At 39.5% G+C, this 20,893-nt stretch overlaps 1 protein-coding gene across 4 annotated transcripts in view; it reads right to left on the bottom strand.

Annotated features, from left to right (window-relative positions):
* TBC1D8 (TBC1 domain family member 8) overlaps positions 1-20,893 on the bottom strand; it is a 554,164-nt gene that overhangs the window by 28,881 nt on the left and 504,390 nt on the right. For all 4 annotated transcript variants that reach the window (XM_053707644.1, XM_053707646.1, XM_053707643.1 and 1 more), the window contains 2 exons: positions 9,672-9,737; positions 6,008-6,097 (listed from right to left, as the gene is read on the bottom strand). In XM_053707644.1, the coding sequence (XP_053563619.1) occupies positions 6,008-6,097; positions 9,672-9,737 (156 nt within the window). The remainder of the gene's footprint in view (positions 1-6,007; positions 6,098-9,671; positions 9,738-20,893) is intronic.

The raw sequence follows: 20,893 nt of genomic DNA on the forward strand, positions 1-20,893 counted from the left end.
GCTAGCCTGATATATTAGTGTAATACAACACGCAACATAGACAATCATTGGATTTTTATACATCATATATTATGGGTTAATCACAATAGGCATCATCACAATAATCATCACATATAGGATATATATAGTTTTTATATTTAAAAGATTTTAGGTTAAGTATTATATTAGATTTATATTAATAAACACTATCACCAACTGTAGTTTTGCATATAAGCACATTTTAAAAGACATTACTAAGATCATTATCACACATTGCATCAATCCAGCCCACTATAGGAGATGCGAATTAGACACATGCATAACCATTAACACTCGTTTATTTTTACACGTATCACATAATAGACAGATAACTATAGAGATTATCTCTAGTTTCACTACAATATATATTTAAGTCATCATAACAGGCACATTAATATTGAACACAACTCTCATCTAATATGTTTTTACATATATCACTTCTTTATGTATATTTTAATAGGTATAATTATATTTCAGACTGGACACTCGTGTCACTTAGGTTAATTTATATAGGAAGTTTTTATCAACTAGGGTATTGTTTTCTATGTTGTGGTCTTAATAATATTGTATAGTCTAGTGATCCTCTTTAGATCTACCGTTAGTTAAGACGGTTATTATAAAATAGTCTGCAGAGACTTGTAAGAAGATTGGCAGTAGCGTCATGGGATGAATATTATAGCGCATAGATATGTAGCATACTCGGAGGTGTAGGTATATTATCTTTGTTATGTATAGGATTGTTAAAGGGACAGTAAACACTAATTTTCATATAACCAGGTAATAGACACCACTATAAAGAATAAGATGCACAGATACTGATATAAAAATCCAGTATAAAATGGTTTAAAAACTTACTTAGAAGCTTTCAGTTTAGCTGGAAAGCCCACTGCAAGTGGTAAATAAGACACCCCCCCCCTGCCCCTTCTTTTGCATATAAAAAGACCCTTTACACAAACAGGAGCAAGCTGGAGAAGGTAGCTGACGGTATTCAAATAAAACTTTGGGGCTTGGTTAGGAGTCTGAAAATCAGAGCAATGTTATATAAAAATAAGCAAAATTATACATTTAAAAAAAAAAAAAAACTTTATGGGCTTTATAAATAGATCATCTACAAAACATTTATGCAAAGAAAAAATGAGTGTATAATGGCCCTTTAAATATGGAGGCTGTCAGACATGTAGGTTAATGACACAAGGGGAGTTGACGAGTTGTATGGGTGTAATTAGATCACGCCCACTCACCTTGACATGGCCCATCGCCATTGGCAGAGAAGGAGTGTAAGGACAATGTATGAGAAGTAGGTAGAGCAAATATGTAAACAAATGATATACATGACGAGAAGGATATTTATAGTAGTGTTGGGATGCGAAGGCGCTCTATTGTCACTACATTAAGGTCGGTAGAAAATAAGAAATATATTTTACTTTTATAATAAGCCGTTTTTTCGGGGTCGTTAGGCAGAAACTTGTTGATATCAGTAAGAGATGAAATACAGTCTCCTGGCACATTGGTTTACTAACACAACTTAATGATTTGAGATTAACTAGACAATAAGAGCTATTCTGCTACACACATTGGGGAAGTAAAGTGCTGATGTATGTATATGGATTACCACATTCTTGTTTATATTTTGTAGCAAAAGGTTTTGGTGATATGAGGGGTTAAGTTATGAACAAATTAATGTTGGTAACAGCTGTCTACAGGGGTGTGACAATATGTTCGGTTTTTGATTGGTCAAGATCAGTTTAAAGCTCAGAGCTCTCAGTCGGGTTGTAGATGCCTGATGAAACAGCGAGTTAGCTGATAAACTAGTTGCACGATTTTAAATACATAGTGAAATTCTTGTACACTGTGTTTTGTATATTGGATTTTATTAAAGTGAATTGATGCATTTTACTGGATTGAGAGCCTGAGTTCTTTCGTTGTGGAGTAAACACCCTTTGTAGAGTAAACACGCTGGACGGAGGTGTGTGTGGGATCCTATGAGCAGTGAGCTGGGACACTGAGAGATCCCAGTAGGTGCGACTTAGCACGAGTGGGTGCTGCTATATTTGTGAGTACCTGTCAATCACATTGGAGCATATGTACATAGTCTGTACTATATCACACTAGGAGGCACCCTTCTGTTTTTTTGCATTCTTTTAGATCTGTCTTGACATCGTTTTGGGAAGGAGCAGCCGCCATTGGAGGACAGAGACATCATTGGAGGACAGAGACACCAAGCTGGGAGCACGCTTACAGCTACTGATTTTCCTCAAGGACTAACTAGTCTGAGTATCTTAATTGTACCATAATCACTGGTGTTTATATTTCTTTATCTTTGCATTTTATATGTGGTATATTTTAAACATTGGGTTTTGAATATTGGGTTTCTATTGCTCCCCCTTGAGTGGTGACGATAAACTGTTACCAGGTTTGCATTTATTATTATAACTATCTGCGCTATTAATACTTCTTTATAAGTCAATTAAGCCTTGTACTCCCATCATTGCCAGTTTTTTATGTCAGTCTGCATTTGATATACTGTTGTACGTGTTATGCTCTTTGGAATGTTATTTGCACTGATGTACTTCATGTACACTATTATTATATGCAAATCTCTAGAAGCTATTTGTTTATTGCATGTATAGTAACACATATAATAATTTTTACATAGCCAGAACGTCTGTATCTGTAGATATGCAAGACATGATCTGTTCTATGCTATTAGAGTACACAATATTATAATATATGATCCTCTAGGTATATACCTTTCATGCATATTACTCTGCATGTTTAATTCTAAAAGCAGCCGTGCAGGATTTCTCTGTAGTTTAGTCCAGCAGTCCAGATACTTTTGAAATAAAAATCTATTGGTATCTCTTTCCTACCTTTATTATGTGTATTTTATCTAGGCACAAATGTTATTTTATGCTATACTGAACATCGATCATTAATATTTTTATTAACAGTGAAGATCCTTTAGAAATAAGATCTATTGGTATCTCTTTTATACCTATTGTATGAGTAATTTGTATGTATGCACATACATTTATCTGGTAGATACTGAACATTAATTATGAATATTTTCATTAACAATGTACATTATGCATTCACTTTGTAAGTATACAAAGTCTCTGCTTATTCTGGACATGAATTTACAAGTATCTACTGTGTACCTGTTGGTCTATATTTGGTGCTTCTCTAATCAGTAAGGACACATGACAAGCTAAATATGTGTGTATGCTTAAATATATACATGTATACTACATACTGATGCTTATGTCATGTACAGATTTATAACTTTGTATAAACTTATGTATAAATTTATATATTTTAGGACTCACAGGTAAAACAGTTTGGATATCAGGACTGATTATTTTTGTCCTTCAAAAGATCAAGAATTTGTTCTCTTTGAAGCAGAGTTCTCCTTAAAGGGACATTATACACTCATTTTTTCTTTGCATAAATGTTTTGTAGATGATCTATTTATATAGTCCATGAAGTTTTTTAAAAAAAAATAAAGTTTAGTTTTGCTTATTTTTAAATAACATTGCTCTGATTTTCAGACTCCTAACCAAGCCCCAAAGTTTTATGTGAATACCGTCAGCTACCTTCTCCAGCTTGCTCCTGTTTGTGTAAAGGGTCTTTTCATATGCAAAAGAAGGGGGAGGGGGGAGTCTCTTATTTACCACTTGCAGTGGGCTTTCTAACTACCTTTTCAACAAAGCTAAACTGAGAGCTTCTAAGTAAGTTTTTAAACAGTTTTATACTGGATGTTTATATCGGTATCTGTGCATCTTATTCTTTATAGTAGTGTCTATTACATGCAGTTATATAAAAATGAGTGTATACTGTCCCTTTAATGACCAGTGGTCCTATCTCATGTTGCCAAAAATCCTTCAGAGGCGGCAGCCTTTATAAAAGGATTTGGAGGATATAGGAATAATTAATCCCTGTACCAGTGTCACCTCAGGGTCAAGGGTTTCACACCAATCTGTTTATTGTCTAAAGGGATTTACAGTTCTGTCCTAGATTCAACAGCACTAAACATGTTTGTCAAGGTTCCCTCTTCTATAATAGGAACATTCCACACAATGTTACCCTTAATCCAAAAGGCTCAGTTTATGGCTGCTATAGACCTCAATGATGCATCATTGATAGACGCCTATGTATGTCCATGGGAGTTTCATCTAGGGTATTTGTTTCCTCTGTTTGTTCTCCTTACAAGAGTCATTGCTCGGATCAGACATGAGTCAGCATCAGTGATATTAATGGTATGTGGATCTAGTGCAGATGTCCTCATCTCCCCCATGGATTCTTCCTCGAAGACAAGACCTATTGTCACAAGGTCCTTTTTTCCATCAGGATCTCAAAGCTCTAAATTTAATGGCATGGAGGTTGAACGCCTAGTTTTGAGACATAGAGGTTTCTCAGATTTGGTCACCAACGATTTATCTCGAGTTTTGGAAGGCCTATTTTGTGAAGTGCTACTCCTTTAAGATTTGTAAAATCCTTCAATTTTTACAGGATGGTCTTGACAAGGGGGTTTGTCCACTAGTTTCCTGAAACGTCAATCTATTATTTTTTATAGGAAGTTGGCTAAACTTCCTGATGTTCAGACTTTTGTCCAGGTGTTAGTTCAAATTAGACCAGTTGTAAAACCTCTCTCTCCAAACTGGAATTTAAATCTAGTTATTTTAGTATTACAAGGTTCTCCCTTTGAAACACTGCATTCCATTGACATCAAACTGTTGTCTTGGAAATTACTTTTCCTGTTAGAAATCTCTTCTGCAAAGAGTGTTTCTGAATTGTCAGCACTGTCTTGTGATTCTCTGTTTTTAATTATTCACAAGGATAAGGCTATACTTCGTACCAAATATGATTTCCTTCCTAAGGTAGTTTCTATGGAAAATATCAAGTCAAGACATTGTTATTCCTTCATTGTGTCCAAATCCTTCTAACTCTAAGGAGCCACTGTTACAGTAAAGGACAAAAAGCTTCTAAGGTAGCTTTGGCTTCAACATGTGATTCATAAGGCATTGTTGGTGGTGGGAAAGTCGCCTCCTAATTATATCACAGCTCTTTCTACAAGAGCAGTTGTAACATCTTGGGCTTTTAAAAATGATGCATCTTTGGAGCAGATTTGCAAAGCTGACACATGGTCTCCTCTGCAAAAATTTTCCAAATGTATTGTTTTGATTTGTTTTTGTTTCTTCGCAAGCAGCTTTTGGCAGGAAAGTCCTTCAGGCTGTGGTGTTGGCTAAATGGAAACTGCCAGAAAACTTGTCCCGCCCTTTCCGTAACATAGACTATCTGCTTGGGTATTAATTCCATATGTTATGGATCATCATTTTACAAAAGAAAATTTATGCTTACCTAATAAATTCTTTGCTTTCTGAATGATGGTCCACAGGACCTATCCGTTTCAATTTTTGGGGCGACAGTTCTAATGACACCTCTACAGACCCTGCTTTGTATTTCCTACCTATATGTTTCCTATTCTCTACTTAGCTATAGGTTAAACTAAGAGAGATAAAGGAGGTGGGAGGGATTTTAAGCTCAGATATGGGTTCTTGACCTCCTAGTGGAGGGAAATATATCCCATATGTTATGGAGGACTGTGGACCATCATCATTCTGAAAGAAAATAATTTATCACATAAGCATACATTTTGTTTTCATATGACAAGTCAATGGATCTTCTGTACACCCTCATTAGATTTACTCTGACTGTGAAATGTTCTAGAGTCAATATTTCACATCATGAACTTTAATATATACTCACACATTAGTCTCACAAACCCCAAGGACATATAGGCATATCCCCAGAAAACAGGGGATCGAAGTAAAAACCAACAGGACAGGTGCTTTGTAAGGCCTTTTTTTTTTATAAATGTATTGAAAGTTATATGTTTTGTTACAATGAAAATATCACAAGAGTTGCTTTGTGTAAATATGTAACTATGCACGTGAGATGTGTGAATTGTACAGAAACATGCAATACATACCGTTTGGTTTTGCAATCTTCAAGGGCCTTGTAGTTGATAGAAATGGACCTTTGAGCGGTGACTGACAGTCCTGGTCATTCTCCATGAGAGCTGTTTTCATAGAAGTAAAATTCAGAAATAAACATTCTAATAAAAATCACTACATGCATTACGTTTGCACAATATAGTAATTATATGTTGTTTTTATAATTTTTATATTACTTAATAACAAAGCACTATACAAAAATAATATTGCTGTTATATTGCTGCAGTTAAAAAAACATTAAAGGATAAACCATAAAATCCTTTTGAATTGATAAACAATGTAATATTTTAGATAAGGGGTGGCCACATGTGGCCCTCTCCACTATGTTTTGGATCCCCTATGAGCATAGCAGAACTAAGAACGCATGCCATAGTTTTGTGGCCCTAAAAGTAAAAGCAGAACTAAATATGTGTGCTTTGGCAAAAGGGGAGGGCAGCACATAATGTGTACCGTGCAACATGCCTAAATCTGCCCCTGTGCCACTGACATTTTTAGGAAATAAATTATTTGTGTGTTATATAGCCATACATTATGCGTCCCTTAAAGGGACATAAAACCCACATTTTTATTTGATGATTCAGATAGAACATACAATTCATTGTTTTAGATGATTAGATATTTTTTTCCTTCTTCAAGATTAGATATGGTTTGTTTAAAAGCGAAAAAAAAGACTTTTGTGCGTGGTCATCTCAATTAGGTGAAAACTGCATTATGTAATCAGGTTGTGCTACTGACTGCATATACACACCTGTGATGTCTCATGTAGTTCAATTTTACAGTTTTAAATTTAATTTGACTAATTTAGTTTAATCCCCCCCCCACACAAATTAGTGATATATACAGTCCTCTTTAATACTCACTAGTTCCTTTTTCCACCTACAAACTTTCTTACGTGCTGTATCTACTCACAGTTTTAAATAGAAGCATTTTTTTTTGCAATATACTTTCATTAGCAAAAAAGCTTTAAGTAAAAAATATAATTTTTTCAGTGGTCTATGCACATATGGTGTGTGGACCCATGCATCAGTATTCAAGTTCAGAGAGTTGGCGGTCGTATGTATTGCATCAGTAAAAACTTAATTTGTACCATACAAACCACTCCTCACTCTCACCTAAATTACAAGTTTTGTGGTTTGGTGCGGTACGGCTATACCGCTGAAAAATTGGCCATTGCGCGTGGAATGGCAGGTCTCCCATATTACAAGTCGCTACGGTATAGCTATACTGCAAGCATTTTAGCCTGTAATGCAACGATCCATTCCGCACTCAAAAAATTACGTTTGAGTGCAGGATTTTCATAACGCTGTATTACAGGTTGTTGCGGTCCGGCTAAAATGCTAGCATTATAGGCTATACCGCCCTGATCCATTCCGCAATCTGATTTGAACAGCCAATAGGATTTCAGTAGCTCTCATTCTATTGGCGGATTTGAAAATGTCAGCCAATAGGAATGCAAGGTACCCCATTTTTAAACGGGTACCTTGCATTCAAGCTTCAGTGTACGGCGGTGATCGTATGAAGAGGATCCTCCACGCTGGATGTCCGCGCCACGGGTGACGATGCTCCGCGCCTCCACAGCTCTGCACCACTGGGATGAGGATAGGAGATGCCGCCCGCGATGGATGAAGATATCGCCGCCTGGATGAAGATGGATGTCTGGACTTCAGGAACTGTGAGTAGATTTTCTGGGGTTAGTTTTAGGTTTATTTTTATATTTTTTTAGTTGTTTTTTTTCCCTTAGATTAGGGATGGACAGCAAAAGGGCCTTTTAAGGGCAATGCCCATACAAATGCAATGGGTAGCTTAGGTTTATTTTAGACTTAGGTTTTTTTTATTTTGGGGGGTTGGTTGGGTGAGGGGGTTTACGGTTAGGGGGACTTTGTAATTTTTAGGTAAAGAGCTGTTAAACTTAGGGCAAAGCCCTACAAATGGCCCTATTGGTACTTAATTGTTAGGTTAGGAGGTGTTTTTATTTTGGGGGAGCTTTTTTGTTTTTATAGGGCTATTAGATTAGGTGTAATTTTTATTATTTTGGATAATTTAGTTTATAGTTTTTTGTAATCTTAGAGTTTTTATTTTTCGTAATTTTAGAGTTTTTATTTTTTGTTATGTAATTTTTTTTAAAAAAATTCTTAGTATTAGGATTTTTTTAATTTGTACTTTAGGTTTTTTAATTTTTCGCTTTTTTTTTTTAAAAATAGTAATGTTAGGTTACTTTATAGTTTAAACTTAGTTTTTTTTTTAATTCACAGGTAAATTTGTATTTATTTAAAGATAGTTATATTGTAAATCAGGTTTAGGGGATTAATAGTTTAATTTAGTGTGTTGTGATGTGGGGGGCCGGCAGTTTAGGGGTTAATAGGTTTATTTTATTATAAGTGATGTGGGGGGGCAGCGAATTTAGGGGTTAATAGATTTATTTAGTGTCGGCAATGTCGGGAGGCGGCAGATTAAGGGTTAATCATTTTACGTTATGGCGATTGCAAGTGTTAGTTTTTTCTACCACTATCTCTCCATTGCACGAGCACGTAAAGTCAGGCATTGGGTTTTGTGCGGTATGGAGCTTATCGCACCATACCGCACAACAAAAGAAGGTTTTGGCTTAACTTGCAATGGCAGGGCTATGGAAAGTGCGATAGCGCTATTTTTTTGTGTTATTTACGCAACCAGTATAGCGCAAAACTTGTAATCTTGGTGTCTCTGAGAAGGTGTAGTGTTTTAATACTGGCGCACGGGCCCTCACAGCATGTGTACGGTACTGAAAAATAAAGAGTAATAACTTTTACTAGAAGAATATTTGCTAATAATAGAAGTATATAGCGAACATGCTTCAATTTCAAACTTTAGTACCTGTAAATGTATTGTGAAAACGTGCTTATTTTAATGATTTCCACGATGTTGTATAATACGGATGTCACTTGTTTTATGGTGCTTATATTAAATATATGTTCTAGTGTTATATAACAAAGGAATAAACACAGATATTAAAACTACAAATACTTTTATAATGAAAATACGTTATAAAATTACACTTAGATCATTTTATATTGTAAAACAGACAAATCACTCTATTTATACTAGACTACACTAGAAACCAGCCTCGTGGACAGGAAATGCATTTTCAAGTTTTTACGTCAGCGGCTGACAAAAAATAATAATAATAGTTTTTAGGTCATGGATCAGCAAATTTAGGCAAAGCTTAGGAGCCTGTTCCATGTTACGTTTTGTGTTGGTTTATACTAGATAACACGTGAAACCCTCCATGAACTGTGAAAGATCGTAACCACCATTAAATAACTTTCCATATCAAATAGATTATATATATATATATATATATATATATATACACACAGTATATTTATAATTAAAATACTTTATAAAGGTAAACATAAAAAGTAATACAAGGTGTGCCATGTATAGATTAGATTTTGATAGGCAGTCTACAAGGACATAAACATGGAATAATAAAAGTACAAAAGTTTGAAAAACTAAAATCCAAGATATTATAATTTGAAAATATCTGTGAACCACTGACCTCACCAAATTCAAGCAAGCTGAAAATATATTCATTAATTAACAAAATGATGCTACGCTAATGTGACACGCACAGTTTACCACCACATTTAAGTAAGCGCTTACCAGGTGGGATATGAAGTCTGTACAACAGTTTGATTTTTTCATTCATTTCACCATAATATATAATATCTAAAAAAAAAAAAAAATATTCATGAGACATTAGGTAGACAACATATTTTACATATTTCTGTTAAAGGGACAGTAAAGTCATAATTAGACATTTATGATTTAGACAGAACATACAATTTTGAACAACTTTCCAATTTACTTCTATTATTTAATTTGCTTCCTTCTCTTGTTATCCTTTGCTGAAAGGTTTATCTAAGTAAGCTCAGGAGCAGCAAAGAGGTTCTAGCTGCTGATTGGTGGCTGCAAATATATATATATATATATATATATATATATATACACACCGATTGTCATTGGCTCACCCATGTGTTCAGTTAGAAGCCAGTAGTGCATTGCTGCTCATTTAATAATAGAAGTAAACTGGAAAGTTGTTTAAAATGGTATGTTCTACCTAAGTCATGAAAGAAAGCTTTTGGCTTTCATGTCCCTTTAAGTAATGTTTGTGGTTGTGACAAGGATTACAAAGATTAATAAAACATCTTCTCATCACTTGAATTTGTTTGAAGGGCTCTACTCAGAAAATATGTAAATTAAATTAGTAAGAGGAATAAGGTAATAAGGGGTAGGGTATTCTAAACGCAATTGGGTTAATAAACAAATGTAATGTTATAGAGAATGTTATTTCAAACCCAGGACATAACAGGTGGATAAATCTGTTTTAAAATGGGGGCAATACATTTCTTTGACCAATCTCTAACTTGTTAGTGTGAACTATAACAATACAACCAGCAAATGAAAATAAACTTACTATTCAAGGGTTTACTATAGACTTTGTTTAGAGACTTCATATTGTTATCATCTGATCTAAGCTGGAACATAAAAGGATTTTGACCCTAAATAATGACTTTCTTATTCACAAAGAAGCACAAATCCTCAGCACGTCAACAATTAGTAGACAATGTATAAGTATATAATAATGTTAGAGAGATTTGTGACAAAGATGTTTTTCACTTAAAAGGGACATAAAACCCATTTTTTTGTTTTATTTTTATGTTATTCTTTGTTGAAGAGCATATCTAGGTAGGTAACATGCATATGTTAGGTGGATATGTGTGAAAACACAACCACCATTTAGTGTTCTTGCAAATGTATAAAGCATTCTTGCAAAATGGCTTCTATATAGTGCTCCAGACTCGTGCCCACTTTGTAACCTATCTACCTGCTTTGTAAAAGGTCAGTCTAGTCAAAAATAAACTTTGATGATTCAGACACGGTATGAAATTTTAAACAAATTTCCTATTTACGTTTCAATCAATTTTGCTTTGTTCTCTTGGTAGTCTTAGTTAAAAGCTAAACCTAGGTAGGCTCAAATGCTAATTTCGTAGCCCTTGAAGGCCGCCTCTTATCTGAAGGCATTTGGACAGTTTTTCATTACTAGAGGGCGTTAGTTTATGTGTGCCATATAGATAACATTGTGCTCACGCACGTGGAGTTATCTAGGAGTCAGCACTGATTGCCTAAAACGCAAGTCTGTCAAAAGAACTGAAATAAGGGGGCAGTTTGCAGAGGCTTAGAAACAAGGTAATCACAGAGGTAAAACGTATATTAATATAACTGTGTTGGTTATGCAAAACTGGGGAATGGGTAATAAAGGGATTATCTTTTTAAACAATACAAATTCTGGTGTAGACTGTCCCTTTAACAATGGACACTAAGAGAACAAAAGAGTAGTACATTTGGTAATAGAAATAAATTGGCTTTTTTTTTTTTAAAGTTGCTGAAAACAGAATTTATGCTTACCTGATAAATTACTTTCTCCAACGGTGTGTCCGGTCCACGGCGTCATCCATAACTTGTGGGGAATATTCTCCTCCCCAACAGGAAATGGCAAAGAGCACAGCAAAAGCTGTCCATATAGTCCCTCCCAGGCTCCGCCCCCCCAGTCATTCGACCGACGGACAGGAGAAAAAAAAAAGGAGAAACTATAGGGTGCCGTGGTGACTGTAGTTAAAGAAAGAAATTTATCAAACCTGATTAAAAAACCAGGGTGGGCCGTGGACCGGACACACCGTTGGAGAAAGTAATTTATCAGGTAAACATAAATTCTGTTTACCTGATAAATTACTTTCTCCAACGGTGTGTCCGGTCCACGGCGTCATCCTTACTTGTGGGATATTCTCTTCCCCAACAGGAAATGGCAAAGAGCCCAGCAAAGCTGGTCACATGATCCCTCCTAGGCTCCGCCTACCCCAGTCATTCGACCGACGTTAAGGAGGAATATTTGCATAGGAGAAACCATATGGTACCGTGGTGACTGTAGTTAAAAAAATAAATTATCAGACCTGATTAAAAAACCAGGGCGGGCCGTGGACCGGACACACCGTTGGAGAAAGTAATTTATCAGGTAAACATAAATTCTGTTTTCTCCAACATAGGTGTGTCCGGTCCACGGCGTCATCCTTACTTGTGGGAACCAATACCAAAGCTTTAGGACACGGATGAAGGGAGGGAGCAAATCAGGTCACCTAAATGGAAGGCACCACGGCTTGCAAAACCTTTCTCCCAAAAATAGCCTCAGAAGAAGCAAAAGTATCAAACTTGTAAAATTTGGTAAAAGTGTGCAGTGAAGACCAAGTCGCTGCCCTACATATCTGATCAACAGAAGCCTCGTTCTTGAAGGCCCATGTGGAAGCCACAGCCCTAGTGGAATGAGCTGTGATTCTTTCGGGAGGCTGCCGTCCGGCAGTCTCGTAAGCCAATCTGATGATGCTTTTAATCCAAAAAGAGAGAGAGGTAGAAGTTGCTTTTTGACCTCTCCTTTTACCGGAATAAACAACAAACAAGGAAGATGTTTGTCTAAAATCCTTTGTAGCATCTAAATAGAATTTTAGAGCGCGAACAACATCCAAATTGTGCAACAAACGTTCCTTCTTTGAAACTGGTTTCGGACACAGAGAAGGTACGATAATCTCCTGGTTAATGTTTTTGTTAGAAACAACTTTTGGAAGAAAACCAGGTTTAGTACGTAAAACCACCTTATCTGCATGGAACACCAGATAAGGAGGAGAACACTGCAGAGCAGATAATTCTGAAACTCTTCTCGCAGAAGAAATTGCAACTAAAAACAAAACTTTCCAAGATAATAACTTAATATCAACGGAATGCAAGGGTTCAAACGGAACCCCCTGAAGAACTGAAAGAACTAAATTGAGACTCCAAGGAGGAGTCAAAGGTTTGTAAACAGGCTTAATTCTAACCAGAGCCTGAACAAAGGCTTGAACATCTGGCACAGCAGCCAGTTTTTTGTGAAGTAACACCGACAAGGCAGAAATCTGTCCCTTCAGGGAACTTGCAGATAATCCTTTTTCCAATCCTTCTTGAAGGAAGGATAGAATCCTAGGAATCTTAACCTTGTCCCAAGGGAATCCTTTAGATTCACACCAACAGATATATTTTTTCCAAATTTTGTGGTAAATCTTTCTAGTTACAGGCTTTCTGGCCTGAACAAGAGTATCGATAACAGAATCTGAGAACCCTCGCTTCGATAAAATCAAGCGTTCAATCTCCAAGCAGTCAGCTGGAGTGAAACCAGATTCGGATGTTCGAACGGACCCTGAACAAGAAGGTCTCGTCTCAAAGGTAGCTTCCAAGGTGGAGCCGATGACATATTCACCAGATCTGCATACCAAGTCCTGCGTGGCCACGCAGGAGCTATCAAGATCACCGACGCCCTCTCCTGATTGATCCTGGCTACCAGCCTGGGGATGAGAGGAAACGGCGGGAACACATAGGCTAGTTTGAAGGTCCAAGGTGCTACTAGTGCATCCACTAGAGCCGCCTTGGGATCCCTGGATCTGGACCCGTAGCAAGGAACTTTGAAGTTCTGACGAGAGGCCATCAGATCCATGTCTGGAATGCCCCACAGCTGAGTGACTTGGGCAAAGATTTCCGGATGGAGTTCCCACTCCCCCGGATGCAATGTCTGACGACTCAGAAAATCCGCTTCCCAATTTTCCACTCCTGGGATGTGGATAGCAGACAGGTGGCAGGAGTGAGACTCCGCCCATAGAATGATTTTGGTCACTTCTTCCATCGCTAGGGAACTCCTTGTTCCCCCCTGATGGTTGATGTACGCAACAGTTGTCATGTTGTCTGATTGAAACCGTATGAACTTGGCCCTCGCTAGCTGAGGCCAAGCCTTGAGAGCATTGAATATCGCTCTCAGTTCCAGAATATTTATCGGTAGAAGAGATTCTTCCCGAGACCAAAGACCCTGAGCTTTCAGGGATCCCCAGACCGCGCCCCAGCCCATCAGACTGGCGTCGGTCGTGACAATGACCCACTCTGGTCTGCGGAATGTCATCCCTTGTGACAGGTTGTCCAGGGACAGCCACCAACGGAGTGAGTCTCTGGTCCTCTGATTTACTTGTATCTTCGGAGACAAGTCTGTATAGTCCCCATTCCACTGACTGAGCATGCACAGTTGTAATGGTCTTAGATGAATGCGCGCAAAAGGAACTATGTCCATTGCCGCTACCATCAACCCGATCACTTCCATGCACTGAGCTATGGAAGGAAGAGGAAGTATTCGACAAGAGTCTAGAAGTTTTGTTTTTCTGGCCTCTGTCAGAAAAATCCTCATTTCTAAGGAGTCTATTATTGTTCCCAGGAAGGGAACCCTTGTTGACGGGATAGAGAACTCTTTTCCACGTTCACTTTCCATCCGTGAGATCTGAGAAAGGCCAGGACAATGTCCGTGTGAGCCCTTGCTTGAGGAAGGGACGACGCTTGAATCAGAATGTCGTCCAAGTAAGGTACTACAGCAATGCCCCTTGGTCTTAGCACAGCTAGAAGGGACCCTAGTACCTTTGTGAAAATCCTTGGAGCAGTGGCTAATCCGAAAGGAAGCGCCACGAACTGGTAATGTTTGTCCAGGAATGCGAACCCTAGGAACCGATGATGTTCCTTGTGGATAGGAATATGTAGATACGCATCCTTTAAATCCACCGTGGTCATGAATTGACCTTCCTGGATGGAAGGAAGAATAGTTCGAATGGTTTCCATCTTGAACGATGGAACCTTGAGAAACTTGTTTAAGATCTTGAGATCTAAGATTGGTCTGAACGTTCCCTCTTTTTTGGGAACTATGAACAGATTGGAGTAGAACCCCATCCCTTGTTCTCTTAATGGAACAGGATGAATCACTCCCATTTTTGACAGGTCTTCTACACAATGTAAGAATGCCTGTCTTTTTATGTGGTCTGAAGACAACTGAGACCTGTGGAACCTCCCCCTTGGGGGAAGTCCCTTGAATTCCAGAAGATAACCTTGGGAGACTATTTCTAGCGCCCAAGGATCCAGAACATCTCTTGCCCAAGCCTGAGCGAAGAGAGAGAGTCTGCCCCCCACCAGATCCGGTCCCGGATCGGGGGCCAACATTTCATGCAGTCTTGGTAGCAGTGGCAGGTTTCTTGGCCTGCTTTCCCTTGTTCCAGCCTTGCATTGGTCTCCAAGCTGGCTTGGCTTGAGAAGTATTACCCTCTTGCTTAGAGGACGTAGCACCTTGGGCTGGTCCGTTTCTACGAAAGGGACGAAAATTAGGTTTATTTTTTGCCTTGAAAGGCCGATCCTGAGGAAGGGCGTGGCCCTTACCCCCAGTGATATCAGAGATAATCTCTTTCAAGTCAGGGCCAAACAGCGTTTTCCCCTTGAAAGGAATGTTAAGTAGCTTGTTCTTGGAAGACGCATCAGCCGACCAAGATTTCAACCAAAGCGCTCTGCGCGCCACAATAGCAAACCCAGAATTCTTAGCCGCTAACCTAGCCAATTGCAAAGTGGCGTCTAGGGTGAAAGAATTAGCCAATTTGAGAGCATTGATTCTGTCCATAATCTCCTCAAAAGGAGGAGAATCACTATCGACCGCCTTTATCAGATCATCGAACCAGAAACATGCGGCTGTAGCGACAGGGACAATGCATGAAATTGGTTGTAGAAGGTAACCTTGCTGAACAAACATCTTTTTAAGCAAACCTTCTAATTTTTTATCCATAGGATCTTTGAAAGCACAACTATCCTCTATGGGTATAGTGGTGCGTTTGTTTAAAGTGGAAACCGCTCCCTCGACCTTGGGGACTGTCTGCCATAAGTCCTTTCTGGGGTCGACCATAGGAAACAATTTTTTAAATATGGGGGGAGGGACGAAAGGAATACCGGGCCTTTCCCATTCTTTATTAACAATGTCCGCCACCCGCTTGGGTATAGGAAAAGCTTCTGGGAGCCCCGGCACCTCTAGGAACTTGTCCATTTTACATAGTTTCTCTGGGATGACCAACTTGTCACAATCATCCAGAGTGGATAATACCTCCTTAAGCAGAATGCGGAGATGTTCCAACTTAAATTTAAATGCAATCACATCAGGTTCAGCCTGTTGAGAAATGTTCCCTGAATCAGTAATTTCTCCCTCAGACAAAACCTCCCTGGCCCCATCAGACTGGGTTAGGGGCCCTTCAGAAATATTAATATCAGCGTCGTCATGCTCTTCAGTATCTAAAACAGAGCAGCCGCGCTTACGCTGACAAGTGTTCATTTTGGCTAAAATGTTTTTGACAGAATTATCCATTACAGCCGTTAATTGTTGCATAGTAAGGAGTATTGGCGCGCTAGATGTACTAGGGGCCTCCTGAGTGGGCAAGACTCGTGTAGACGAAGGAGGGAATGATGCAGTACCATGCTTACTCCCCTCACTTGAGGAATCATCTTGGGCATCATTGTCATTATCACATAAATCACATTTATTTAAATGAATAGGAATTCTGGCTTCCCCACATTCAGAACACAGTCTATCTGGTAGTTCAGACATGTTAAACAGGCATAAACTTGATAACAAAGTACAAAAACGTTTTAAAATAAAACCGTTACTGTCACTTTAAATTTTAAACTGAACACACTTTATTACTGCAATTGCGAAAAAACATGAAGGAATTGTTCAAAATTCACCAAATTTTCACCACAGTGTCTTAAAGCCTTAAAAGTATTGCACACCAAATTTGGAAGCTTTAACCCTTAAAATAACGGAACCGGAGCCGTTTTAAACTTTAAACCCCTTTACAGTCCCTGGTATCTGCTTTGCTGAGACCCAACCAAGCCCAAAGGGGAATACGATACCAAATGACGCCTTCAGAAAGTCTTTTCTAAGTATCAGACCTCCTCTCACATGCGACTGCATGCCATGCCTCTCAAAAACAAGTGCGCCACACCGGCGCGAAAATGAGGCTCTGCTTATGCTTTGGGAAAGCCCCTAAGGAATAAGGTGTCCAATACAGTGCCTGCCGATATTATTATATCAAAATACCCAGATAAAATGATTCCTCAAGGCTAAATATGTGTTAATAATGAATCGATTTAGCCCAGAAAAAGTCTACAGTCTTAATAAGCCCTTGTGAAGCCCTTATTTACAATCGTAATAAACATGGCTTACCGGATCCCATAGGGAAAATGACAGCTTCCAGCATTACATCGTCTTGTTAGAATGTGTCATACCTCAAGCAGCAAGAGGCTGCACACTGTTCCCCCAACTGAAGTTAATTGCTCTCAACAGTCCTGTGTGGAACAGCCATGGATTTTAGTTACGGTTGCTAAAATCATTTTCCTCATACAAACAGAAATCTTCATCTCTTTTCTGTTTCTGAGTAAATAGTACATACCAGCACTATTTCAAAATAACAAACTCTTGATTGAATAATAAAAACTACAGTTAAACACTAAAAAACTCTAAGCCATCTCCGTGGAGATGTTGCCTGTACAACGGCAAAGAGAATGACTGGGGTAGGCGGAGCCTAGGAGGGATCATGTGACCAGCTTTGCTGGGCTCTTTGCCATTTCCTGTTGGGGAAGAGAATATCCCACAAGTAAGGATGACGCCGTGGACCGGACACACCTATGTTGGAGAAATTCTGTTTTCTCCAACATTGGTGTGTCCGGTCCACGGGGTCATCCATAACTTGTGGGAACCAATACCAAAGCTTTAGGACACGGATGAAGGGAGGGAGCCAATCAGGTTACCTAAACAGAAGGCACCACGGCTTGCAAAACCTTTCTCCCAAAGCCTCCGAAGAAGCAAAAGTATCAAATTTGTAGAATTTGGCAAAAGTGTGCAGAGAAGACCAAGTCGCTGCCTTACATAGCTGATCAACAGAAGCCTCGTTCTTGAAGGCCCATGAGGAAGCCACAGCCCTAGTAGAGTGAGCTGTGATTCGTTCAGGAGGCTGCAGTCCGGCAGTCTCGTAAGCCAATCGGATGATGCTTTTCAGCCAAAAGGAAAGAGAGGTAGCAGTAGCTTTTTGACCTCTCCTCTTGCCAGAATAAATGACAAACAGAGAAGACGTTTGTCTGAAATCCTTTGTTGCTTCTAAATAGAACTTTAAAGCACGGACTACATCTAAATTGTGTAACAAACGTTCCTTCTTTGAAACTGGATTCGGGCACAAAGAAGGCACAACTATTTCCTGGTTAATATTCTTGTTGGAAACAACTTTTGGAAGGAAACCAGGTTTAGTACGCAAAACAACCTTATCTGAATGAAACACCAGATAGGGCGGATTACACTGCAGAGCAGATAATTCAGAAACTCTTCTCGCAGAAGAAATAGCAACCAAAAACAGAACTTTCCAAGATAACAGCTTGATATCTATGGAGTGTAAGGGTTCAAGCGGAACCCCTTGAAGAACTGAAAGAACTAAATTTAGACTCCAGGGAGGAGTCAAAGGTCTGTAAACAGGCTTGATCCTGACCAAAGCCTGAACAAAAGCTTGAACATCTGGCACAGCTGCCAGTCGTTTGTGTAACAAGACAGATAAAGCAGAAATCCGTCCTTTTAGAGAACTCGCTGATAATCCCTTATCCAAACCTTCTTGGAGAAAGGAAAGGATCCTAAGAATTTTAATCTTACTCCATGAGAATCCCTTGGATTCACACCAACAGATATATGTTTTCCATATTTTATGGTAAATCTTTCTAGTCACAGGTTTTCTGGCTTGTACCAGAGTATCTATCACAGAATCCGAAAACCCATGCTTAGATAACATCAAGCGTTCAATTTCCAAGCCGTCAGCTGGAGAGAAACTAGATTTGGATGTTCGAATGGACCTTGTACTAGAAGATCCTGTCTCAAAGGTAGCTTCCATGGTGGAGCCAATGACATATTCACCAGGTCTGCATACCAAGTCCTGTGTGGCCACGCAGGAGCTATCAAAATCACAGAGGCCTTCTCCTGTTTGATCCTGGCTACCAGCCTGGGAATGAGAGGGAACGGTGGAAACGCATAAGCTAGGTTGAAGGACCAAGGCGCCACTAATGAATCCACTAGAGTCGCCTTGGGATCCCTGGATCTGGACCCGTAGCAAGGAACCTTGAAGTTCTGACGAGACGCCATCAGATCCATGTCTGGAATGCCCCATAATTGGGTCAGTTGGGCAAATACCTCCGGGTGGAGTTCCCACTCCCCCGGATGGAAGGTCTGACGACTCAGATAATCCGCCTCCCAGTTTTCCACTCCTGGGATGTGGATCGCAGATAGGTGGCAGGAGTGATCCTCCGCCCATTTGATGATTTTGGTCACCTCTCTCATCGCCAGGGAACTCCTTGTTCCCCCCTGATGATTGATGTAAGCAACAGTCGTCATGTTGTCTGATTGGAATCTTATGAATCTGGCCTTTGCTAGTTGAGGCCAAGCCCTGAGAGTATTGAATATCACTCTCAGTTCCAGAATGTTTATCGGGAGAAGAGACTCTTCCCGGGACCATAGACCCTGAGCTTTCAGGGAATCCCAGACCGCGCCTCAGCCTAATAGACTGGCGTCGGTCGTGACGATGACCCACTCTGGTCTGCGGAAGCTCATTCCCTGGGACAGGTGATCCTGGGTCAGCCACCAACGGAGTGAGTCTCTGGTCTTCTGATCTACTTGAATCAATGGAGACAAGTCTGTATAGTCCCCATTCCACTGTTTCAGCATGCACAGTTGTAATGGTCTTAGATGAATTCGCGCAAAAGGAACTATGTCCATTGCTGCAACCATCAACCCTACTACTTCCATGCACTGAGCTATGGAAGGCCGTAGAACAGAGTGAAGAACTTGACAAGCGTTTAGAAGCTTTGACTTTCTGACATCTGTCAGGAAAATCTTCATTTCTAAAGAATCTATTATTGTCCCCAAGAAAGGAACTCTTGTTGACGGAGACAGGGAACTTTTTTCTATGTTCACCTTCCACCCGTGAGATCTGAGAAAGGCCAGAACGATGTCTGTGTGAGCCTTTGCCTTTGAAAGAGACGACGCTTGTATTAGAATGTCGTCCAAGTAAGGTGCCACTGCAATGCCCCTTGGTCTTAGAACCGCTAGAAGGGACCCGAGTACCTTTGTGAAAATCCTTGGAGCAGTGGCTAGCCCGAATGGTAGAGCCACAAACTGGAAATGTTTGTCCAGAAAGGCAAACCTTAGGAACTGATGATGATCTTTGTGGATAGGAATATGTAGATACGCATCCTTTAGATCCACGGTAGTCATAAATTGACCCTCCTGGATTGTAGGTAGAATCGTTCGAATAGTTTCCATTTTGAACGATGGCACTCTGAGAAATTTGTTTAGAATTTTTAAATCCAGAATTGGTCTGAAGGTTCCCTCTTTTTTGGGAACTACAAACAGATTTGAGTAAAACCCCAGTCCTTGTTCCACAGTTGGAACTGGGTCTATCACTCCCATTTTTAACAGGTCCTTTACACAATGTAAGAATGCCTGTCTCTTTATTTGGTTTGAAGATAAACGAGAGATGTGGAACCTTCCCCTTGGGGGTAGTTCCTTGAATTCTAGAAGATAACCCTGAGAGACTATTTCTAGTGCCCAGGGATCCTGAGCAAAGAGAGAGAGTCTGCCCCCTACTAGATCCGGTCCCAGATCGGGGGCTACCCCTTCATGCTGTTTTGGTAGCAGCAGCAGGTTTCTTGGCCTGTTTACCCTTGTTCCAGCCTTGCATCGGTTTCCAAGCTGGTTTGGTCCTCTTGTCTAGAGGCTGCAGAGTTGGAGGCCGGTCCGTTCCTGAAATTGCGAAAGGAACGAAAATTGGACTTATTCTTAGCCTTAAAAGGCCTATCTTGTGGGAGGGCATGGCCCTTACCCCCAGTGATATCTGAAATAATCTCTTTCAATTCTGGCAAAAAGAGGGTCT

The sequence above is a fragment of the Bombina bombina genome, chromosome 3 (assembly GCF_027579735.1).
Source record: "Bombina bombina isolate aBomBom1 chromosome 3, aBomBom1.pri, whole genome shotgun sequence".
NCBI classification, from domain to species: Eukaryota; Metazoa; Chordata; class Amphibia; order Anura; family Bombinatoridae; genus Bombina; species Bombina bombina.